The sequence below is a fragment of the Scophthalmus maximus genome, chromosome 13 (assembly GCF_022379125.1).
Source record: "Scophthalmus maximus strain ysfricsl-2021 chromosome 13, ASM2237912v1, whole genome shotgun sequence".
Taxonomy (NCBI): domain Eukaryota; kingdom Metazoa; phylum Chordata; class Actinopteri; order Pleuronectiformes; family Scophthalmidae; genus Scophthalmus; species Scophthalmus maximus.
Window position 1 is genome coordinate 7387774 of NC_061527.1, and position 16373 is coordinate 7404146.

The 16373-nt window shown below is 43.4% G+C and overlaps 1 protein-coding gene across 1 annotated transcript; it reads left to right on the forward strand.

Annotated features, from left to right (window-relative positions):
* The first annotated feature begins 230 nt into the window (after window positions 1-230).
* Window positions 231-13131, forward strand: mknk2b (MAPK interacting serine/threonine kinase 2b). Its single transcript, XM_035646714.2, has 14 exons — window positions 231-377; window positions 994-1243; window positions 1808-1895; window positions 2089-2190; window positions 2330-2427; window positions 4921-5000; window positions 5191-5264; window positions 5455-5559; window positions 5716-5771; window positions 5960-6055; window positions 9408-9602; window positions 9720-9884; window positions 9992-10032; window positions 10150-13131. The coding sequence occupies exons 2-14, from the start codon at window positions 1193-1195 to the stop codon at window positions 10427-10429; spliced, it is 1431 nt and encodes a 476-aa protein (XP_035502607.2). The 5' UTR covers window positions 231-377; window positions 994-1192; the 3' UTR covers window positions 10430-13131.
* The last annotated feature ends 3242 nt before the right edge of the window (window positions 13132-16373 follow it).

The window sequence follows — 16373 nt, forward strand, 5'->3', positions numbered from 1 at the left end:
CCGCCTTAAAGTGATCTCGCGCTGGGAGTGGTCCGCACCGCGTCGTGACGCTGCGCGCGCGACTTTACTTTGAGAAGCAGCAAAGTGTATAGTGGTCGAAGCGAAACGGAACCTTGCCACCACAAGCCTTTCCAGAAGGCACGTGATCCACCCACCCCTCCCAGTCTGTTGACGCAGTGCCGAGGAGGGAGGAGCCGAAGAGGAGTCAGTCGGGGGAGGTTATAAAAACACCCACTCGACCGCTTCCTTCGCCACCTTCCTCGCACTGACTGCCCGGCGTCCCTCCCCCTCCCTCTCCCGGCGACCGTCCTCTGCGGCTGTTGAAGCAGTGGGTCAAACACCGCCGCTAACACTGGAGCTGTAAACCTAACGACGGGGTGAGTGGGACAAGCAACATTGACCCAGCGTGGAGGCTGGGTCGCTTCGGTTCTCCTCGACACGTTGAAGAGGGGGAGTTAACCGCGACATATGTTGTGAGCGTGTGACGCGTTAACGTTACAGTATTAATGGCAGCTGCGTCGCTGTTCGATTGACGCTATGGTTGAACCTGTCGCAAACACGCGCTCGCGCCCCGGCCGTTAGAACGGCGGAGCACATCGGTGCTAGCTAAACAAATGTTAGCCTCCCCGCTGTCTAGCTGAGCGCGACTGGGCTTGCCGACACACTTTGCTTGTCCTGCCTTAACACCGCAGTGTGGACACGCGTCTCTCAATGCTTTACTCTCCTAATTCGACTTTGTGTTATCTGAATGTGGAAAGCCTAACCCGTACGACATGGGCGGGTGGCGTTAGCCGGTGCTGGTTGTTTTCATCACCGCGGGCGTGTGACGAACATTAGCTGCTCCGCCACAGCCGAGTGGAGCTATTTAGCTTCTTTTTTCTTTCTGATTTATTCATTGTAACTCATAATAAAACACGTGACTATCTGTTTGTCGCATGTGTTGTGGGACACGTGCGTGTTGTAACGCCGCGGTGGTCCGTGTCGTCCCTGCAGGGCTCCCGTTCAAAGCGCCACAGCGAGCTGACCAGCTAGCGCAGTGTGTTCACTTGCGACTCTCTCTGGAACGACTTTGTGGTTCGGGAGAAGTGCAAGTTGACCCCCCCCCCCCCAAAAAAAAAACCAAAACACTGCTACGGCCGCCGCCACCCATCAACCGAAAAACCACCAAATCTCCCCCCAAATCGAAGCCAAAATGGTGCAAAACAAGATCGCCGAAGTAACCGGGTTCCACCGCTCTTTCAAGGTGAGTTTCACCCAGGGAGGGGGGGGGGGGGGGGGGGGGGCAGTGCTGCTGTCAGGCCTGGTAGGAAGTCGATGAGATGAGATATGCCTTTATTCGTCCCACAATTTGGACATTGCAGCAGCAAAGTGGATAGAAGGATATAGGAAGACATTTAAAAAAGCAATAGGCATGTACAAAATATCAGAGAAAATCTTAGATATATAAATACTATATACAGAGCAGCAGCAATAGTTGCGTGTGTGTGTAGCGTGTATGGAGAGGACTTCAACCTGCTAAATATATCAACACATCTGTTGCTCTCTCACGCTTCGTGGCTCACCAACACACCTTGTGGCTCGCTGACACGTGTATGTGCAGCTAATTGGAAGTATGGCTCGAGTAAATGACAGCGGACCGATAAAAAGTAAATATCTTCGCTTGGCTAAATAGGTCTTCTCATTAGCCGTGTTAATGTATTTCTTTATGAGTTTAGTTTCAGTTTATGGTCGCAGGATGGCCGATAGCAAAGGCCGTCATCGATAAGATTGCAGACTTTAACAAGCACATTTGTTGTTTTCCTCCCAGGGTCAAAATCCCTTTGAATCAGATGACTTCACTAAAAATGGATCCCATCTTATTGATTCATTTAATTTTGATTCCTCCCCAAGACATGGTGAGTAGTTGAACTCAAGTGTCATTTTTGACCAACTTATCTGTGTTGTTGATGCAATCCATAATGCTTTAGTTGCAACAAACTGACCTGGTTAAGTCATGGAGACTGGTTTCTCCTTTAGTGCTTTCTTTGTAAGTTTGGGTGCCACCCACACCAGCACATAATAATATCGTCACTCCTCTTGTTTTCACAGACATGCCTTCCAGCCAGCCTATTGACATCCCCGATGCGAAGAAGAGAAACAAGAAGAAAAAGCGTTGCCGGGCAACTGACAGTTTCTCTGGACGATTTGAGGGTAAAAGCTTTTATTTGCAACTTATAATATTGCCGGTCTAAAAATTCTTAATTAAAGATCATATAAAGTATCTACTGATGTTTTTTCCCCTCATGATTGAATTTTTTTCCTCCTTAACCTGTTAACATTTCTGCCACAGATGTCTATAGACTTCAAGAAGAGTTACTTGGAGAGGGCGCTTATGCTAGAGTGCAAACATGCATCAACCTCATCACCAACAAAGAGTATGCTGTCAAGGTAAGACAGTCTTCAAGACATTCAACTAATATATGACTGTAATAATTTAAGAAATATTCATAATGCATGTAGTCTCGATTCCTGTAAGTATTTTCTTCCCTCTCCCATTGCTGTGGTTGGTACAATGGCTCATTATCAGTAAAGAGAAGATACATTTCGAGGACCATGTTTGGAGATATGAATTGCATACTAAAAAAGTGCCTATACATACCAAGAAACCCTTTGCCATTAGATTTGAGAGAAATCTAGACTATGGGATGTGGGTCATGTGTGCAAGCTGCCTTCTGTTCACTGGTCACTCTTTAGAAATCTTGTCAAGTTCTGGTCCTGGGGCAGGATAGTTCTATCTCTTTTTTCCCTTAGTTCAGCGTTTTATTGTGGATGGCTGCAGGCTCTCATCTGTGTTTTCCTTTTTTTTTCTTCTTCTGAGCAACACTAGCTGCTGCTTGCAGGCACTTCCCCTCAATGTTTTTATACTTTGTCAGCCTATCAGAGGCCTGGAAGGGATATACCCACCCCTTTTCTTTTCTCCTATTGCCTACAGAGGCCGCTAGTACTGAGAACATTGTGTACTGGCAGCTGTGTCAAAACAAAACCCACAGAGAGGAAGGAGGGGGTGCTGGGTGAGGGTTGTGACCCAGGGTGTTTACACTGCTTTGTTCTCCTTGCTCAGTACGTTTTTTGCATTTTTTTATTTTTCATCTCCAAATGGGGCATGAATACATGTCTTGGCTCCTGGGGACTTCCTCTTTTTTCTCTTTTATATAGTTAATGTTTATTTCCTCATTTTTAGGAACAGAACATAGTGAAATTATTTTCTCCTAAGAAAAGTGGAACAAATGCATTTAATAAGTTCTTGACCCTAAACCCACTAATCCCATTTGGGCCACTAGATGGAAACAGTAATCGGTTTATTTTTTTAAACTTCTAATGAATCCCCATTTGATGATTTAATTCTGCTTAAGTTTGTCAGAGTTGACGGTTAAATGTTCTTCCCCACAGAGCAAGTGTCCATATCATAGTAATTAATATTTCAGAGGAATGGGAGAAGAGATTCTATCATGTGACCGTGATCTGTTGGTACTGTTTATCCTGGGATGGTTTCGTAGATCCTTTGGGACTTTGCAGTTCAGGGGGAGGAGACACGGTGGTCTGCAGTTATTGGAGGTCATTTGGGAGTCGGAGGGGGCTCGGACTGCTCCTGCCAGATGTCCCGTCTCTCCCCTCCCCCTCCATACTGGCCTGAGGTGCATTTGTGTGCTCCTTGTGTTGCAATTGCAACCAAAGCCCCAGCACCAAGGACACACACAGGGCTGTGCAGGGCTAAAGGAATAACTGAAAGTTCTATAACAACTCCTTCCCCACAAGTATATTATTTCACAACAGTGGGTTGTTTGAACCTGCAGTGTGACTTAGTGACTTGTTGTGCAGCAGGCTGCTGTAATCCTGATCTGTGATTTGGATAAACAACCATAAATGTACCCACCCCACAAATGTGTCCACCCACTTATCATTCTGGTAATACATTTGTCAGATATGTTTTGCAGATTTTTCTTTTATCTGCAAATCATTATCAGAGTGGGTGGTTTGTGTTGTGATTGGGAGAAAGTGAGCTGATTACGGACCGTTTGCGCTGCTGACTCAGATTGGAACAGTGCAGGAGCTTTGGATTGCTCGCAGGCCTCTCGTCTGTGCATTAATCCTAGACACACACCGCAGCACTGGCCCCACCAGGCTTCAATAGCAGCTGTAATCCAGCTACCAGGAAGAGAAACACGCACAGCCTCCCAAGCAGACAATAACCGACCGGGGCTGGAAAATTCAGGCCTTTTGCTCGGTGTCAGCAGTCTATCGTTCTGTCACTGTTTGGCAGGGCATCATGCAGCTGGTGGCCCCTCGGTGGTTTATTTCCAGGCAGCACAAAGATATATTTAGAGAGCTTTTTTTTGTTGTTGATGCCGTGGTGAACGGTTTTAGAAAAGCTCAGGGGATGTTTCAAAGGAATATTCAAGACTCCTTGAGAGCAATTAAGATTTACATATGGGTCACACATGATTTCTAAATATAGGGAGCCTGTGACTGTTCCAATCTTATTCTGTTATATCTCTGTGTTGTAAGGCAGCACTGAAAGTAGGTTAGGCTAGCCTTGTAACTGTGTCCGGGGGTGGAATATACGTTGGCAAGCAGGAAAATGCAGGTTTGGTCTGGAAGGCAACCAGTTATAGGTCACTGTAATCTGGGCCTTACCGCCTGCTCTACAGTAAACACAGCCACGGGTGGGGTTTTGTGGTGCAGGGTGAGGGGGAGGCCTTCACCCACATTTAAACTCTCACAGATGGGCTCTGGGTTTCTTAAGCTATCAGAGAAGTAACATAACTCTCCTCCATCCTATTGCTGTGAAAAACATACAAGTTACAGACTAATATGATTTTCTTTTTTTCTCTTTTTTTTTTTTACATAATGAAGCTCAGCCATTATGTTGTTCTGTTCCAGATAATTGAGAAAAGACCAGGTCACAGCCGCAGTCGTGTCTTTCGTGAGGTTGAAATGCTCTACCAGTGCCAGGGCCACAGGTAATGTCTTCTTTCATGTTCAGCTAAACATAATGCCACCTTGTGAATATATGTAATTGCAGACAGACCCAATTTACAGCATGTGTTATTAGTCCTCCTACCACATGGTGCAGAAATCACATGACATTTTCAGTCCGTGAGTAACAGGACATGGTTACCACTGGCTCATAGTTCTTATTCTTCTCTGTAGTAACATCCTGGAGCTGGTGGAGTTCTTTGAAGAGGAAGACAAATTCTACCTGGTGTTTGAAAAGCTCAGAGGAGGTTAGTAAATTGTAGCTGCTGCAGGATGTCTGCATCATATACCTTTGTTTATTTTTCAGATTCCTGTAATGTATGTTTCGTCTCAGTCTCTGGGCTGTAGCCAGTCATTTGTGTCTTTGTGGGAAGACATTCATTCTATGCTTTTTACTTGTAAACAAAGCTTATGTATGCTCTTATTCCCCCCCGTCAGGGTCAGTCTTGGCACACATTCACAAGAGGCAGCACTTCAGTGAGCAGGAAGCCAGTGTTGTCGTGCAGGACATTGCCAGCGCTCTAGACTTCCTGCATAACAAGGGTAAGAATACTTGTACAAAATAGCAAGCAATTAAACAGCAACCCCAGAGGTATATGTACCATGAAATGGATATTTCTTCCTTAGATTGGAAACATGTCTGACTTGCTTGTTTGTGTAAGTGATATAAAATGAAAAACATATATATATTTTTTTTAGGAATGGCACACAGAGACCTGAAGCCTGAAAACATTCTTTGTGAGAGTGCAGACAAGGTGAGTTTACTGCAACCAATGTTTGAAATGAAACGTTCAAAGTGCAACCAATGTTGTGATAAGTTTGATGAGTTGCTCTAAGATTGTGATTAAGAGCCTTGGTGTAATGCTTCAGGGCATTTGAAATATCTGGTCCCACGAGTAGATTCATTCGGATAATTCTGAACTTTGTTTTTTTTCTTTGCCAGATTTCCCCAGTCAAGATCTGTGACTTTGACCTGGGCAGTGGGATCAAGCTGAACAGCGACAGCTCACCCATCTCCACCCCTGAGCTCCTCACTCCTGTAAGTCCAGCTGATCATTGTGCTCGTCTTGTTAATCATGCATTTTTTAACAACTCCTATGAATGGGAGAAAATTTCTACTAAAAGAAAATGCCTCATAGGAAACATAGACCTAGAAAAAAGATTATCTTTATGGTCTTGGTCATATTTCCAGTGATGTTCCCCTCCATTTGTGATAAAGGCAGTTGTATTCAGGTTGTAAAACAATGTCTTTATCAAGTCCAGCTGGCTGACTATTGGCCAGCCTGCAGTGATGCTAGCTACAGCACAGCTCGCTGATTGGAAGAGAGAAACTGCTGTGTTTTGAGGTTACAACATTTCAGTATTTGGCTGTTTTTCTCTGAATAGATGTCAAGGATTGCTTCCCAAATGTCCCTGTTTGGCAGTTTTTAACCTCCCTTATCATGCTGAAGTATCGGCAACGCTTTGGTATAATGTCCTCGTCCGTTTGCTTATCAGAAGCAAATATTTGGGCCTGTGAGTTTTTGGGGGGGTTAATGGGTGTTAAACCCCCCCATGCTGTTGACACAACACAAAGTCCTCTGAACTGTGCCCAGAAAAGTGGGACATTTGCAAACTGGAAGTGAAATGGAAAAGTTGAACTCGCAAGCTCTCTTCTTGTGTCAACACATACTGTGTTGCTTGTCTGGGGAGAGACAGACCAGAGCAGGTGAAGGATAGTGGTTCAGCCTGCAGGAGCATGCTGCCGTGGGTGGGGGGTTTTCAACACTGGTAACTTCATCTCCCTTTAGTAGAACTAATGGAGCCCATCCCAGGACTATTTGAAGGAGAGATGGTTCTGGGGCCAAGAGGCCTCACGTGTTTAGTCTACATGGTTTCCAAATCTGTGTTTGGTGCAGTGATGTGCACCTATTGGTTTGTCTTCCTTTATTAAATGACCTGCTATCCGGGGGACTTTTGCGCATTACTTCAAGACTTAAATCAATGCTAGGATTTCCAGTGGCAGAAAAGTTGATCCCTGAAGAAAAAGACGCAGTGTGATATTATTGGAATGTTATGAGGCTGCTTTGACTTTACAAGGACAGTTCTACGGTATGCAGAAGCTACAATGAAACCAAAACACACAAACACTTGCTCATTTCCCTTTTTCTCTCTGTGGTAAAAAAACATCCGCCCTCTCCGTTCAGTCTCCACCCAGTGGCCCCAACCACAGCGGGTGCTGCTCTGCGCTTTCTTTATGTTCTTTATACAAAGGCTGTGCATAAGGCCTGTTCTAGAAATGCTGATCTCCCCCATACCTAGCAACTGAGATGTGATTGGCTGGACAGTGGGAGGGGGAGGGTAACTGGGAGGGACAGTTACCCAGTCTGCTCATGCGCGCTGGCTTGTTTTCCTTGCCTCGATCACAGGAACAATGTTATCTGATTTTCATCTCACTGTTGGCATTCAAACCCGGCCCCCTCCTTTGCCCACATTCTTACAGTTGTCGTTGCACAATAAAATGTGGGGTTGCTTTTATTGCTGAAGTTCCTGATCCCATTGAAGCACATTTACCCAAGGGCTTTTAAAAACATGTAAAATTCTACTGTTGATGTGTCTGTGCTGTCCAGTTTAAACATGAGGAATGCAGGGAAGAGGAGATGGGACCTTTCTAGGAAGAAGAAAAAAAAAAGCTAACTTTAGTTTTACTAGGAATGCTGCACAAGTGACTGACTGCCCATCTCCCCCGACATGAACTTAATCTGACGGTTTAAATGTCCTTAGTTATAGCAGTTGTGCAGTGGGTGGAATGGCAACATGACACTACACACCAGCAGCTTAGATGTCTTGAAAAATCAGTCTGTTCCTGTAGCGGTTGCAGGTACAGCTTTGTGATGACGGAACAGGTCCCCTTCATGTAAGCCTCTTCAGATAATCCTGAAGTTTACAAACAGCCGAAGTGTGAGTCATCGGTGTCGTGGATATGGTCTCATCAGTCACATGCTTTGAGGAAAGCCCCAGGTTACATTTCCAGCCAATCTTGCTGCAACGGCAGCTGATTATCTACCTGCAGCTCACAGCCACTGATTGTGACTGATGCAAGTACAGAATATGTTTTAATCAGCAGCACAGGAAGAACACGTGTGAGTTTACATTAGAAGCCAAAGAGCCTTTTTCAGCTCTTATCGGTGGCAGTTCAGCCACTCCTGCACTGGCTCTTTATCCGGACTGGTCTTGGATTGGCAGGGTGTCTGTGTGGCTTTCAAACAAGATTAGCCTCGATGGCCGTTTTTGATAGAACAGCTATCACACATTGCCTTTCAGTTTCAGGGCACCTTGGAAGGCAAAAATATTGTATGTGTGTGGCTGCTTCATTTGGCCTGACTCCTCGGGGCTTGTCTGTGTGTGGAGGCATGTGCCCCAGACGTGATGATGTTTGAATCGTGGGGGTTGGGGTTTTCTCTCCCGACAGAAGCAGCTTTGTCTGAGACTAGATTGCTTTGCAGCACATTTCATTACATAAGGGTGCAGCAGCGGGGTGGAGGAGGAGTTAGGAGACAGCTGGTATATGGTACTGGGACACAAAAGATGTCTGCTCAATGTAAACATGCACTGCCACAGATGGAAGGAAGGATATAGGACGGGGGAGTTTTGATAGGATGCAGGTTTTAAAGGGCGCAGAGGTGCTTGGCTGTGTGCTACAGTTTTGAAAATAACTGATCAGACAAAAAAATCATAAAGAAGCCCAACTCTTGACATTAAACAGGTTTTGAGGTAATAGAATGAGACAGCAATGAATATTCCCGCAGTGTCCTGCTGAACTAATGACCTGCTCTTCTTTTCTCTACCCGACGTATTAAAATGGCATTTGGTGTTTCCAGGTTATGTAACCAGTCTCTGCCTATGCACGACAGCCAATCCTCTTTCCCCTTCTCAGTGTTTGGCCTAATTTCTTCTGTAGCTACATAACAAGTCACCATCGGAGCTGAGCCCATCATCGCCATTAGCTTGTTTAGCCTGGCAGCACTGTACAGCCTGATGTAAAGCAGTGACTCGCTGTTGCCTACCCACACTAACCTGCGTCATTACAGCCCAGCCTTCCCTTTCTCCACCCTCGATACGTAGTAGTACACAATGTTCCTACTTTTGTTTTCAATACATTATGAAAAGCCGTATATCTCTTTATAAATGAACCAGCACTGCAGATAAGCATGTGACTGTCAAATTGTCCCATTTGCACACAGGCTCTGAGACCTTGAATCATGAGGTTATCAGCTGAATGAAGGAATGTGTGGAGGGGACAGGGATTCTCCTTCTTCCTTACTACCTTTTTTGCTGCAGTTTGTTTTTCAGTTTGTCATCTCTGGGGTTCACAAACTTTACTTTTTTTTGTTTCATGTTTATTTTTACAGTGTGGCTCGGCAGAGTACATGGCACCTGAGGTGGTTGAGGCCTTCAGTGAGGAGGCTACAATTTACGACAAGCGCTGTGACCTGTGGAGCCTTGGAGTCATCCTCTACATTATGCTGAGTGGCTACCCGCCTTTTGTCGGCCGCTGTGGTGGGGACTGTGGCTGGGAGTCGGGGGAACCCTGCCACACCTGCCAGGTGAGAATTTGACACCCTCCAGCATCTTGTACAGGACATTAGTGAAACTTGCTCAGTGTCAGTCTGGTCCCTCCAGGTCAAGGTGACTGATGGAAAATGTTTTTATGTCCACTTCAGAACACTTTATTTGAGAGCATCCAGGAAGGAAAATATGAGTTTCCGGAGAAAGACTGGGCTCACATTTCCTCAAGTGCCAAAGACCTAATATCCAAACTTCTGGTCCGGGACGCCAAAAACCGCCTGAGTGCCAGCCAGGTGCTGCAGCACCCCTGGGTCCAGGGGGTAAGTTTAAAACCCACCAAGCCATTTCTGCAAATCTAAGAAGCAAAACTCTTAAACATGACAATGTGTGCCAGTCCAATAAAATTGTCTTTCCTTTTTATTGTCAGGGTGCGTATGACAATTTGCCAACATCCATTTTGCATCAAAGGTGAGCACTTTAGAGTTATAGCTGGAGAAGATCAGATTTATTTTCACACTGATGTGGAATATTTGCAGCTTGTATGTGAATATCACATTTTGAATGTTCTGTGTTCTTGTCCACTAGAACCAGCAATGCCAGGGATCTGACATTCTTTGCTGACAAGGCCATGGCCGTGAACCGGCAGCTGGCTGAACAGGATGACATGGAAGATCAGCAGCAGCAGCAGGAAGTCCCATTCATTGTTACTGCTGCTGGCACTTCAGTGCACCTCTCGCCTCCTTCCAACTCCAAGCTCGCCAAGCGCAGGCAGCGAAGCAGCCACAGGCCCAATGGAGGGCCCGTCTCTGCTGCGGAGCTCCGTCAGCTCTTGGCCCCTCTGGTTATCATGGGAGACTGTGCCTGAACCCCGTCAGCCCCGATCTCCGACCTTCCGTTAAGATTCACTTAAAGACCTTTGACTGCCCTGAAACTCTCCCTCCCCAGTTCTGGCAACTCTCTGAATCTAGCTGGCCTTTATTCCTCTGCCATTCAGGCTTTATTGCCTTGCTGTAAAGGGAGATGCTGCTTGCAGCTCTTCCTCTAAATGCCTTCTGCCCTTCTGCAGCACTTATGAAGCACATTAGCCCAGGACCTGCATATAGTAAACACACAAATGTGCACGTCCAGGTTGGGGAGGAGGGCCAGTTAATGATTTCAGAGAGAGAGAAAGAATGGGAGGGAAAGAGAAGTATTTTCTAAGTTATGTTCTTTTTTGGTTCAGAACAAATCAGAACACTTATCTTCAAAACTAAGCTCAGACACCAAAGGACAACCTGTTGTGCTGCTCCCTTGTTACAACTGGATCCACTGTGAATTAAGTTATCTGGAATGTTTTCTTTGCCTGTATGTTTTTATGCATGAATGGCCCACACGCAGATACGTACAAGCTTATGCAATATGCCAAGATGAAGGCTGTTCCTGTCTTGAAGGGGTTCAGTAGTAGGGGCTGGGAAGGGGGCTGTAAGCCAATGCTGTCCGTGCCTGGTGCGGTCCACTGTGGCTGGGGACTCTTCAAAGAATTTTTTTTTTTCTCCCCCCCCCCCCCCCCCCCCCCCCCTGCGATGACACACACTCATCCAGATTGGTGGCCGTGCACTTAATGCTCCGAAAGCAAAGAATGTTTTTTCTGTACCCAGCCAGCTATGACTCACTGTCGCACCAATTCGCACAGTTTCTCTAAATTAAAATATCCCAAATTATCAGTGGGCCACACCGTTCAGTGTTAATGACAGTCAGGCAAGTCTAGTAGTAATGGAATAAAACTGTTCTACTTGGGCCATGATGCAATGATAAAAACTTCTGAGCTGTGTTGTTTTTTTGCTTTTTCCCCGTATTTTTGTAAGATTTTTTTCTACAAATCAAATTATGCATTAGATTTAACCTTAAAAATGTTTGGCAGTAAAGATTAGAGCTCCTATCTGGGGTTCGAAAAGCACATTTTGGCCAATGTGACCTGAGTCTCATTTGTTGATCAAATACATTTACCATTGTCTCTCTTCCGGGGTTCACCGTTGTATTGTTTCTGATGAGATGCACCCATTTAAGTAATGATGCCATCACAAATTCTCTTTACAAAATAAGAGACATGAGATTTTTCAAAAAAAGAAACATTAAAAAAGGAAAAACATTCCACAAAAGAAAATCGACAAAAAAAGTCTTCCAAGGATGTGTAGCTGTATTAAGTTTACTTTATTTTTTATGTTTGAAAACTCCATTTAAATGTGCCACACTGATTCCCCCCTATTGTTTTTATTTTTTGGCTGTTAATAAGCTTCTTTTTTTCTATATGGTGATTTTCATGCAGGTGCTGTTGTAAGGTGAAACACCAACATTTATTTTTTTGTTTTTAAAGTTCAGAGTATGTGGTGTATGAGGTGAGACGATGGAAAGAGTTAGTTTATTTCTTCTGGAGCGTTCATGCCCAGTGAAGGCAAGTTTTTCTTTTCTTTTTGTAAGAGTTGGCAATAATCTTTTTGTTGTCGTTCGTTCAGATTAAGTTAAAGCTCATTCAGAAACTGACAGGTAATGGACTGGTGATGAGGTGGTCTCACAACACTGTAGTCATTTCACCAAAGCGGGTTCAAGTCACGACATTGAACGTGTGATCCATCACCTAGCAGTGAGAAGTGGGGGACTTCTGATTGTCCACATCCTGTTACCAGCATTGCAGCGACGGTACTCTGGAAATATTAGTTCTAAATATACCTTTCTACAGATGCAATGTTATGGGGTTTTATGTCTTATAATAAGACTTACTTGAATTTGTGTATGCAGCTGTTTCTTCTCCATTTGGGAAACTACTTCGTGATCAGTAATCTCAAAGCATTAAGCTAATGATCAAGGCAATCTTGGGGGTTTTGAAAATACCTGTACACTTCAGTATTCTGCCCTTTTCTCCCTTTTGAGCATCAGACAAGGTAGTCCCTACTTTTTCAATAGGGTTGGATACTCAGAAACGCACAGACTTTGGCCATACTCTATAATATCCTCAATGGTAAATTTGAGTTTTCTTGCCCATGACCATTTCTAATTTTTAGTCAAATGGCAGCAGCTTTTTTTGGACTGCCTTTACAGGTGTTGATGGGACAAAATGATATCCTCAAGCCTCGCAACTTTTATATTGTATGCCATTTTGAAGAATGTGGGGTTAGTGTTCAAATTCATTTATTCATTCAAATGGACCGTTCATCACCAACCTCCCCACAATTTGAATGTAGCCCAAAGGCAAAAGCATTTACAATCCAGCAACACTGATCAAATGTTTTATAAACCGTCTGTTTCATTGACATGGTGTGGGGTTGTTCCGTCTAAATTGATAAATCTTTTTTTCTTTGAGAGTTGACACCTGACTTCAACACCGTCTGAATCAACCTCAGACCTGCTGTGTTCATTGGGAAGAAATCTGAAAACATTTTCAATACAAAAATTATTTTGATTTAAAATAAGCACTTTACTGTACCATGTAAATGATTGCAGTTCACTCGAAGCAACATTTATGACCGTTGCTACAGATTTTTGTATTGTTTTTCTAAAAAAAAAAAAAAGCAATAAAATGTTTTGAACTACTCGCGTTGTCTGTGTGGTTACTGCAAAGTCTCTTATTAACCTTGAAACCAGAAAAGGCGCAAGTGAGAACAACTGTACTTTTCCAGATATGAGCTTTCCTGTATCACTGGTTTCATATTAACTAGCCGTCTTATCTCTTGGCAGAGGTTGAGGACGTTTCGTCTCATCCAGTGCCATAAATCCTTCTATCAGTAACACTCCCTGATATCTGAGCTGACTGTCACATGTCCTTGGTCGGTCAGTCAGTCAGTCAGTCCGCCCCGCCCCCCAGGGACCGTTGTCTCAGCCCAAGACCCGCTGCCCGGACTGAGCCTGTGGGGGGCGCTGCAGAGCAGACACCAAGACGGGCCCCATCTGATGAGACTGATGCAACGTGCTGCAACAAGAGCTACAGCTCATCCTGTGTCACCTGATGATACTCCCCGGTGATACTCCGTTCCCTCTGATGAATTCAATACCAGTGTATCTTTCCAACACTTATGAGTCAACAGGTGTCATCCTGTGGTTAGTACCAGCTGAGCACACTAAAATAATGTAACTGGTATTCAAAGCTGATTCAATCGGCCGGTCACACATATCTGTATTTGTGTGTATGACATGATGGAAATGAATTGAATGCTTCTTGAGAAGTTAATTCATCTGTACCCTCTTGACAGGTTGAAAAAAAATTATATATAAATGTAAAATCTATTATGAATGTATACATTTATCACCTATTGATAGGGCCTATGTTTTTTTTTGTCAGGAATGAGTTTCCTCTATTCCTCCCATCAAAGTTATAATTTTCTGCAATGTACAAAATCAAAAATCTGCTCATTACACAACTTCTATTTCAGTATTGCAAAAATCATGTGGCAGAAGGAAATTAAATGACGCAACAGCAGTGTTTTTATCCGTTCTGCCCCCAGGGAACCGGGTTTGCTCGCAGAGTAACTTCACAGGCGTCGGTTTCCCCCTGGTGGAGGGTTTATACAACTGCACGTGTCGTCACTGTCCGTCACTGTCGAGATTAAAAATGCAAATGGTTTCCTCTGGGTATGTCGTTTTTAAATTCTAGTTAATTCGGGTGCAGGAGACTTATGTTTTTAATAAATGAATAAGAAAAAAGCTATTCATTTTTTAATGCGATTACGTCCTTCCATCCCTGAATGGTTGGACCAAACCAATCATGTGTGAGCCACATATCATGGGATTTCAAGTCATGAGGTTTAATTCTCAGATCTGGACAGTTGGTTTTACAGAGATAAAAAATGAATCTTAGTTTTGCTCATCTGGATAATAAACGTTTACTCTGTATTAAGAAAAAATAAGTTGTTTATGATTTCATTTGTTTCATTTTTTTTACTCAATTTGCTTTTATGAATGTTCTTTTACCTTTACCTTGTTAAGGAACTGTGTAGTTTTTTGGTGAGTGACAAATAATAAAAGTGAACAGAATAAAAATGTGTAAACCTTCATCATACAGTGAACAAATAAAGTTCATCATATCATAAAGTGACTGGCAACATTAACAAGCAATAAACACAAAACCACATTTTAAGAAGAAAAATATACTTATGCTGGACCCTCCCTGGATGAATTATTCTATACTCATGAGGCCCTACAAGATGGACCCTGCTTCCCAAAAAGCATCTCAAGCCTAAAATGATCTTAACCCTTGTGAATCTATCGCCTAAGATCATATTAGCCAAAAGATCATCTTGGGAAAACTTGAGCTCTAGTCTGAATGTCAAGAGGAAGTGTATGAAATACACATCTCATCTGTTGACCCAGTCAATGCTACAGACACCGTGTCTGAGAAAAACAAACAAAACAAACAATGTGTCCATGCACTGAGGCTAATTACAATTAACATGGTACATTACAAACCTTTGAAGAATCCATATTTAAGATTATAGGAGGCAGACATGTTGACCTGTAACATCACAAAAACCACAGTCCTCTCCTTGTACACAAAACCCCAGAAATGACATCTGCAATATCTATCTGAAAAGCTAAAGGAGAACATGGAGTCCACACTGCTTTTGAAGAGTGTCCGTTACTATGTCGGTGAGTATCTGCCCGGAACACCTGGGGGTGATGATGATGATGATGATGATGATTGGATCAGGGGTGTGCGTGGAGTGCAGAAAAGGCCTGGACACGTGTCAGTGTGAAGTTTGAGAGGCCAGCTGGAGGTAGGTATCATGAGGCATCTGGGAGCATTTGTAAAAGTTTGTTGTACCTTTTCGCTCGTGAGAGATTTTTTTAATTTACAAACTAAGACTGAAGACATCGAGTAATTCAGCAATAGGAATACAATTTTAAAGCACATGTTAAAGTAGTAATGGTTCTTAAATGTGCTCTATATACAGTATGACATTTATTATTAAATTAAGCTTCAATACTTGTCTAGCTCTACAAGCTTTTTCAGTCTAGAGAGAAATATTCAAACTCTTGTGACGTTTGGTAAATGTATAAAGATTTGTATTTTTTACTTCAAGCTTAAGAACAAAACAAGCTGCGGTGTACTTACTTCCTGAATGTAAGTTGGAGTTTAGCTTGTGTTCAGACAAACTCAAATGAATTGATCAATTTGGCATTTAAAGCGGATGTTCGAACATTTTAAGGAAACTCACTTAATCAGTCTCTTTTAGTTCAGCTCCATAGTTGATGAAAACAGGGGTATTGGTTATTATCAAGGCAATAATTCTACAAATAAACGTTTTGAAACTGAAGTGCATGATATTTTATTTTTTTGCCCCTGGGGGGGGGACGCCACCACCACCACCTTTCCAGACAGTTTGACACAAGGCCAAGACAACAACCCACCTCTGGAGTCATGAGAAATAAAACGTTTTAAATCACTTGTCTCACTTTTTTTTCCAAAAAAACCCAAACCCTGAGCTATGCCAAACAATGCGTCTATGAGAAGCAACACTCAAGTGTTTCAGCCAGATAATGTGACTACATTTTTTTGCGGGAAAGAGCTTAGCGACAGACAGTTGAATGAATCAGAATAAAGTTGAGAGGAGCTATAATCTCCAGCAACTCGTTGATCACTACATACTTTACTTTAAGAATAGATTTGGTCTAAAATAGAATCAAATGGTTTCTTTGAAAACGTTAACTTTTGATTATTTAAGGTCTGTTCTGGGTCAAAGGTTAACTCGTTCGCCATTTAAACTTCCTCCATAACGTCAGCGAAGTAGACACGTGTAAGATCTCGCGAGATTTCAGCGCCCCGCTCCGCCCCTCCCCCT

What these genes read in the sequence shown, in the direction of transcription:
- mknk2b (XM_035646714.2), top strand. Translation starts at nt 1,193, where the DNA reads ATGGTGCAAAACAAGATCGCCGAAGTAACCGGGTTCCACCGCTCTTTC. An exon ending in ACAAAGAGTATGCTGTCAAG is followed by an intron (nt 2,428 to 4,920) that starts GTAAGACAGTCT and finishes GTTCTGTTCCAG; the next exon opens with ATAATTGAGAAAAGACCAGG. An exon ending in ACATCCATTTTGCATCAAAG is followed by an intron (nt 10,033 to 10,149) that starts GTGAGCACTTTA and finishes CTTGTCCACTAG; the next exon opens with AACCAGCAATGCCAGGGATC.